This window comes from Mus caroli, chromosome 6, assembly GCF_900094665.2.
Source record: "Mus caroli chromosome 6, CAROLI_EIJ_v1.1, whole genome shotgun sequence".
Lineage (NCBI taxonomy): Eukaryota > Metazoa > Chordata > Mammalia > Rodentia > Muridae > Mus > Mus caroli.
This window is the reverse complement of record NC_034575.1, coordinates 108321443-108330098: the sequence shown is the minus strand read 5'-3', so window position 1 is coordinate 108330098 and position 8656 is coordinate 108321443. Positions and strand designations below refer to the sequence as shown.

General features: G+C 46.0%; 1 protein-coding gene across 3 annotated transcripts in view; it reads right to left on the bottom strand.

Annotated features, from left to right (window-relative positions):
• Mtmr14 (myotubularin related protein 14) overlaps positions 1–8656 on the bottom strand; it is a 43157-nt gene that overhangs the window by 30058 nt on the left and 4443 nt on the right. For all 3 annotated transcript variants that reach the window (XM_021164508.2, XM_021164509.2, XM_029478281.1), the window contains one exon: positions 1296–1404. In XM_021164508.2, coding sequence (XP_021020167.1) covers positions 1296–1404 — 109 coding nt within the window. The remainder of the gene's footprint in view (positions 1–1295; positions 1405–8656) is intronic.

Sequence of the window (8656 nt, the reverse complement as noted above, 5' to 3'; positions counted from 1 at the left end):
AAAGTATGTGTTGTGCAAGTATGAGAACTTTTTGGGTCCCCAGCACCCTCATAAGAAGCCAGGTGTGGCTGTGCACGTCTGCATACACTCCTAGGGCTACGAGGCAGAAACCACACATAGAGCTGACTGGCTAGGAGCAGCACAGAATGTTCTAATCTGCAAATTGTCTCAGAAAGAAGGGAAAGGGGACTGAGAAATGCTACCCAACACATGCACACACATTAAATAAATGCCAAGCTTGGGGCTCAGGCCTGCAGTCCTCCCAGCACTTAGGCCGAGGTAAGAGGACTGCTTCTACTTTCCTTCCTCCTTGCTGCAGAGACCTGGTGAGCAGAGGGAATCTGCTAGGTTTCACAATCCATTGCTAGAGGAGGTCTGGAAAGTCTCATCTGTTAAAGAGCTCCAACCTCCACACTCCTAAGCCATGCGGCTTAAAACGACCCTCAAGTGGGAGTGAATTCTGATGGAAGCTTTAGAAATATCCCAGACTCCGGGGTCGGGGAGGCAGAGAAGAAGGCTATGAGTTTAAGGACAGCCTGGGCTACTGAGCAAAACCCTATTTTTCAAAAATAATCAGGAGTCACTTTGTATTCCCAAATGACAAAGCTCCACTCAGGTCTTTGCTTCAGCTCAGAGCTGAAATTATGTCGGTGACCCCAACACGGACGAATTTACAAGTCTCTATCAGAGGTCAGGACAAAAGTATTTCTCATTTCTCTGTATAAGACACAAGGGTGACTCTGAACTCCTTGACCCTTCTGCCTCTACTTGTGCACTGCCATGCCAGACTCAAATCAGAGTCTTCTTGCTGTGTAACCTGGTCAGGTTATTTAACCACTCTGAACCAAAATATAGTAAGACAAGGAAAGAGAGATCACGTTATAGAGCTGCAAGGGTTGGGACTTTTGTCTGCTTTACAGGAATGACAGGAATGTCATACTCAAAGTCCTGAGACAAAGTACACATTCAATAAGTACACGGCTAATCACATGACAGAGAAGGGACAAACAGCAGAATATTACCTGATTTAATATACTCTGCAAAATAAGCTGAGGCCATGTACAGGCAGTAAGAGCCAGGTTGTGATCTAGGCAATCTAGCTCTATAGCACGGGGCAGGAGGTCCTGGTATTACACCCCTTCCTATCTGAAACCTTCCTTCAGTTAGAAATGGTCCATTTCTCTGGCCTGTTTCCCACACTGTGAGATTCCAACAACCAACTACCCTGCCTTATGCTATTAGAACAAAAAAGGCTCTACCAGGAGACAGCAAATGATACTGTGTGTGGACCTTACCTTGCCTTTGAACAGGATCACTGGGCAGACAAACCGACCTCTGCACCTGGCCATCTTGCTTCGGTGAATGAGGTCTTGCAGCTTGTTCACCTGTACAGTGCTCTGAAACCTAACAAGCAGAAGGATGAGGTCAGCCAGGCAGCAACACAAGCGTGTCTGTTCACAAAAATGCAAAGGAGAGCCGGGCGTGGTGGCGCACGCCTTTAATCCCAGCACTCGGGAGGCAGAGGCAGGCGGATCTCTGAGTTCGAGGCCAGCCTGGTCTACAGAGTGAGTTCCAGGACAGCCAGGGCTATACAGAGAAACCCTGTCTCGAAAAAACAAAAAACAAAACAAAACAAAAAAAAAATGCAAAGGAGGCCCACACATGTATAGGACTCTCTAGAATTCTGTTTTTTGAGTTAGAGCTGAAGCAGGCCTTGAATTCAGATGTAACTCAGGCTAGCCTTAAACTCTGTAGCCTAAGCTAGTCTTGAATTTGTAGCAAACCTCTTAGCTCAGCTTCCCAAGTGCTAAGGTCACATATATGCTCCATCATTCCAAGTTTTACTCACTGAAAATTTAGCAAAGGCCATTATTTCTAAATTTCAGATCACTGATATATCGAGTTTTTTCAGGAAAAAGAAAAAAACCTGTTAATTCTAAGTATCAAGATACAAGTTACCCTGATTTCAGAGCCTTCCCAATGAAAAAAATGAAAGCCAAATAAAATGAACTGGGTGTGGTGGTGCATGTTTGTAATCTTAGCCCATGCAAAAGGCTGAGACAGGAGGATTACTATAAACTCAAAGCAAGCCTGGGTGACATAGTGAGTTCAGGCCAGCCTGAGTCACATGAGATTTTGTCTCAAAACAAGGACCACATAGAAAATCCCCAATCAAACCCAAATAAATGAAAAAATCCAAAAGGAAATAAGAGTCAGGAAGCTATACCAGCACCAAACAACATTTCCCCCAAAACAAACAGCACCGGAGTGTGTGTAGTGCATGTACAAGAGGATCCCACTAGCCAGCCAAGCTACCTGGTGAGTGAGGGAGGGCCAGGCTTAGTGAGACACCCTGCCTCAAAAGATAAGGTGGTACATGAACTGCAACGGCCTCTGCCTCCACAGACACATGCACAGGGAAGCATTCACATCCATACACCACACACAAAGACAAACAAGAGGCAGGGAAGTCAGAGCGGTACAGTGCGTCCTCAGAAGGAAAGCAAGTGTTCTCCTTAGGGAACTGAGCTTTGAGCCAGCCTTACAGAAAGCTCAGTCCCCTTCCACAGCCTGACCCTTCAAATGATCCTGTTACCACACAGCTCCTCAGGGCACATGCACCTTAACCCTGTTTCAGGAGAGGTAGGTTAGCAACACTCATGGATCTGTGGCTCCTTTGTAAGGGAAGCTGGATGGTAATGCAGATGATACAAGTACAGCCTTAGGCTGGTGGTATACACCTATTCTCTCTGCATTCAGGAAGCAAGGACAGGAGGATGGCCACAAGTTCAAAGCCAGGCTGATCTACATAGTGAGTTTCAGGTCATTGAAGACCGCACTTTAAAAAAACAAAAGCAGCCAGGTGTGGTGGCATATCCATTTAGTCCCAGCACTCAGGAAGCAGAGACAGGCAGGTCTCTTGAGTTAAGGGCAAGTCTGGTCTACAGAGTGAGTCCCAAGACAGCCAGAGTCACACAGAGAAACTCCATCATAGGTGCTGTGAGCTCATGAATGCAATAGCTCCAGATTTTTGAAAACTCCTCTACTTCAATTTCAGATGCTTCCACTTGACAGTCACTACAACCTCAAGCCATGATTTAGAGACAGAAGCCTTTATATTTTCCTTCAAATTGACAGTAAAAGAGCTGGGCACAGTGTTACAGCCCAGTAACTCTAGCACTTGGGAGGCGCAGGGAGCGAGCGGCTCAGGAGCCTAGACTGTGTGAGATCCTACTTCAGACAGACAGCTGTGGGTTGTTTTGGTTGTTGCCGGGATGTGTCTGTGTGTGTGCTGTGTTTTGCCTTAGATTTCTGTTTTCAACCAGCCTCCCTACCTAGGTCACGTTGGCCTCTAACTTGCTGTGTCTTCCAGCCTGGCCTCAAGCTTGCGATCTCCCTGCTTCCTTCTGAGAGCTGGGACTACAGGCATGTACCACCATGGCCAGTTTGTTTTTAAGACTGCTATGCTGGGTTTTTGTTTTCAGGGGATGGGGGTTTTAGACAGGGAAGTCCTGGCTGAGGATTACTATTGGCAGTGAATGGCGGAAGAATAGTCAAGTGTTTTAAGGGTAGTGGCTCCCGGCAGGCTGACCACACCCCCACAGATGGTCCTATCCCCATGTGAATAGCCTGGACTCAGTGGTAATTAAAAAGAAAAACAATTTAAAAAAGACAAAGAGGTTGGGAGGTGGGATAGGGTCACAGACTAGTGGTCTGGAAGATGGGGGACGGGAGGGGCAGGACAATTAACATGCACTATACACACACAGAGGAAATTTTCTAACGTTAAAATATACTTTACAAAAGCATATGCCAGACCTAGGAGCACCTACATGAGATCTCAGTTACTTTGGTGGGAGGAGCAAAGCTGGAAAATCACAAATCCAAGTTCTGTCTGAGATATGGGGTGAGGTCATGGTCAGCCTCCAAAATTTAGCAAAACTCAGTTTCAAAATGACATGAGCTAGTGAGATGGTTCAACAGGTACGAGTATGTCTCCAAGTAAAAGTTAGTTTAATAATCATGAGAAAGAAGAAGTTGGGGTTAGGAGGGAACTCCTCCTATGGAGCCCTTCTCCGGAAGCTTTTCTCAGACCCATTTTTGCTCTGCAAAAACCCAAAAGAACCAAAGAGGTTTAAGAGGACAACTTGCCCTCCACCCCCATGGTATATTTCTCCAGGAGGTCAGATTTAAGATATAATTTTTGATGGAATGTTATTTCTTAGGAGGAAGAAAAGGAAAGCTTTATGGGGCCAGGGTCCCCATGTCAATTACCCACAGCCAGGATGGCACTGGCTCACCGGCAAATCCTGCAGCCAAGAAGCCGGATGCCACTGCTCGTCCTGTCTTAGTTTCTCTATGAAGTACAGAGGCACCTAGTCCAAAACCAGTGCAACGCTCACCTCTAGAACCATGAAGCAGAGTGGAGAGCACGGCTCCCAGTACCCAGCTTCCCAAGTACCTCATCACCATTCCCATTTCTCAGCCATGTCAGCACTGTCTGTCCACTGGCCTCTCAACAAGTTCACAGTAGTTCCCTCTGGACCCGATCCCAGAACATGGGAAGGCAGAAAAATCAAGAGTTCAAGCCTTAACTGCACCATGTTTACAGCTACCTTGGGCTATGAGACGCTATCTCAAAAACAAAAAGGGGGGGGGGGTGTGACTGCTTAGTGATTACAAGCACTCACTGCCCAACCTTGATAGCCCAAGTTTGGATTCTAGAACCTGTAACAAGCTGGGCAGGATCTCATGGGCCCCTGTACCCCAGAACTGTTGGAGGGCAGAGCAGGAGAGCTGATGAGGTTTGCTGCCTGGCAGCCTACCCAGAAAGAGCTCTCATTCAGCGAGAGACCTTTCTTCAAAGAAATAATAAGGTGGAGAGCTAGGTGAATATGCAGTGTTCTCTGGCCTTCATGCATGGGCACAGGTCTGTGTACCACCGTCAACCTTCACCTATACCACATACACATACTACATTTGGTAGATTTAGGTCATAAAAACAGAACTAGGCATAGTAATGCACTTTTGTAACCCTAGGACTTAAGAGGTGGACACAAGAAGGTCAGGAATTCAAAGTCATCTTGATGCTATCTGAGGCCAGTTGGGCTCTGTGTTTTCCTGTCTCAAAAACCAAAAGCAAAACAAAACCTTTGCATCAGATTCTCCTAAGCTGCATTCAGCAAGTTCTCCTAAAAGCTAGCACAGAGGGCTGAAGCAAGAGTCCTAGGCCAGCTGGTGCTACATAGTATGAGACCCTGTCTCATAGAAATCCCTCCACCACATAGCAACAGAGAAAGGACCAGGACAGGTACTAACCTCTGAACTTAGGGCTCCGAACTGATTTTGTGTTGTCGCTATTGAGACAGTCTCACTATGTCCTCCAGACTGTCCTCAGGCTCAAAATCCTGCCTCAGCCTCCCACAGACTGGGATTATGCCTGGATTCTGAGTTCTTTTAGTGTAAGACCATTTATTTTCTATTACACTAGATCATGGCTTATCTGCCTGGCCACTACTTAAAGAACCAGTTCCGTTTCTGCTTTCTCACTAGTTCCTGTTTTTAATCTTTCACTAGACAGTGAATTGTGTGGCCTATGACCATACATGAATGAACACTGTATGCTTACATATTTGTATCTACAACCCAGTACTGAGATTTCCTTTGCTACTTATTTGCCATTGGGGACTGAACCCAGAGCCTGTCCCTGAGGTAAATCTCTAGCCCCTCCTTTGGTATTATTTAATTGAATTATTTAATTGGTTTTTGGTCTTCATGAACATCATCTGCTCACAAAACTTTTTTTTTTTTTTTTTTAATTTTTTGAGACAGGGTTTCTCTGTGTAGCCCTGGCTGTCCTGGAACTCACTCTGTAGACCAGGCTGGCCTCGAACTCAGAAATCCGCCTGCCTCTGCCTCCCAAGTGCTGGGATTAAAGGTGTGCACCACCACCGCCCAGTTCACAAAACTATTTTTAAAGCATGGTTTGATAATGACCACCATCTTATTACTCTGGAGGCTGAGGCAGGAAGACTGGGTGTACGCAGGGAGCAGCCAGCCTACATTAGGAATGCTATACAGGTTTAAGAAAGCTTGCCAGAATTGATGTGGCAACAGTATTTTCTGTTTTTGTTGGTGGTGGTGTTTTCTTTTGTTTTTAATTATTGGGTGTTTGTTCCTTTAGTCTTAGCTGTCCTGGAACTCACTTTGTAGAGCAGGTTGGCCTTGAACTCAAGAGATCTATCTGCCTTTGCCTCTCTAGTGCTGGGATTAAAGGCGTATACTACCACTGCCACCACCACCATCACCAACCATCTACCAGGGTTATTTATTTTTTTAAAGCCCTTTAAAAAGATGTTATTTGTTGAGGGAGGGAGGAGGAACGTGAACATGGAGGCGTACGTCATGGGGCGAGGTGGTCCAGGGACAACTTTGAGGACAGGGCTCTCTCCTAATACCTTGTTGTTAAGGAAGGGTCTCTCGTGATTTTGGTCACAATGCTGAATAACCGAGTTTCTGGTGAGTTCTGTCTTTGTTCCGATCTTGCTATAGGAGCTCTGGGATCACACATGTTGAGTGAGTGCTCACTTACATCTGACTTTTACATGGTTTCAGGGGGTCAGGACTGTAAGAGAAGTGCTACTCACCTGCTCAGACATCTCACTGGCCCTGGATTTTTGAGAGGGTGGGGTGGGGGAGACCATTTCACACTATGGCCCAGGCTGGCCTGGAACTCAGCAATCCTGACTGGCTCAGCCTCCAGAGTGAATCAGTAACCTCAGCTATACTGTCCCCTAGCTAGGGTTCTTGTAGACTGCCAATGCTGAGTTACGCCCACCAAGCCTGGGCCTGGGGATTCTTGGGGTCCACCACAGAGGCAGCTCAGCAAACACTCAGAGCAAACCCTCTGGCCCTCCTGGACAGAACTGGGGAGATTTCTTCGCTAGACCAAGCCCTTTCTGAATCGAGTTACAGCCTGTCTAACTCACTCTATTCATGTCATAGTAATTTATGCATGCAGTCATATTTCTTCCTATCCAATTATACCCAAATTCTTTTCCTTTCAACAAATACTCATTGCCAATTAATGTCACTTCAATATAATGACCATGCAAGAAGTGAAAACTACAAACTCTAAAGCAGGGCATGCTGACATGTCTCTGTGATTCTAGCTATGTAAGGCAAGAGGAGTCTAAGGTCAGACTGAAAACCTTAGCCAAGATCCCATATCAAAAAGAAAAAAAGGGGGAACCTAGTGGCAGTGGTGCTGCCTTTAATTCCAGCACTCAGGCGGCAGAGGCAGTTGGATCTATTAGTTTAAGGCCAACCTGGTCTACAGAGCGAATTCTAGGAATAGTCAGGGCTATAATGGAAAAACCCTAAGTTCTGTTCCTAGCATCCATACTAGGAAGTGCACCACCAGCTGGAACTCCAGCTCCAGCAGGATGGGATGTCTCTGGCCTTCATTGGTACCTGGTCTTAGGTACCTATACACAAACACACACACTTTAAGAAACTGTTCAAGGCCCCGAGATATAAACGCACACGTTAACAGAACTCTTCAAGGGTAGCATACTATTCTTTTCCTAGAAAGTGAGACCCTTATGGACAAGGTGGCAGTAAAGAAAAGGCAGACCAGTGGACAGAGGGGAATCATTCTGCTAACTGCCTCTTGGGTAAAGGGAAACTGCTCTCTGGGCTTCAACTTTTTCTCTGTAGAATAGGGGCGATACTATATTTTTCATAGGTGACATGCAGGACATAAGTGTGTGAAATCCTTACTCAAGACAATCAGAGAGGAATCAATCACTCCCCTTCCCCGTCAACACAGGATCTCATAGTCCAGGCTTGTTATCAGACTTACCTTGTAGCTAAGAATGACGCAGTCAATTCTCCCCTGGGATTACAAGCATGTACTACAACGGCCTGTTTATATAGAGCTAAGAATCTAACCCAGGCGCTTCATGTATGCTAAAAACAAGTACTCAGTTATCAGCCACCAGAAATTCTTCTCTTTACTGCTAGAATGAATAAGCACTGAACATGTTCCTTTCAGGACAAGCAACCAACCATAACTGAGAGCTAAGTAGAGAATGCTGAATCTTGGCCCCACCTCTGAGGTAGCAAATCAGATTCTGCAGTAACAAGATCTCTTGGTGGTTCACTCACATGAACACTATCAGAGGGCAGAGGTTAAGTGCCACACGGCACTCACAAGAGTAAAAAGGGGGAAAGAGGTTGGGCAAGACATGGTGGATACTTCTAACTCTACCTCTTGGGTGATGTAAGCAGAAGGTTCATGAATTTAAGGTCAGGCTTGGTTGCATAGGTGACAATGTTGGTAGCAGGTGACTGAGAGACGGCTACAGACTAACTAGCTTACAGGACTATAAAAGGCTAAGTTGGAAGGGAAGTTAGAGAACAACTAAGAAAGGTGCTGTAACTGGTATCTTCACAGAAGAGTAATATACTGAATTTTCAAGAGATGGCCCTCTTCTAGATATCCCTTCACACATAAGAAAATAAAGGCTAGCCGGGCGTGGTGGCACACTCCTTTAATTCTAGCACTCGGGAGGCAGAGGCAGGTGGATTTCTGAGTTCGAGGCCAGCCTGGTCTACAGAGTGAGTTCCAGGACAGCCAGGGCTATACAGAGAA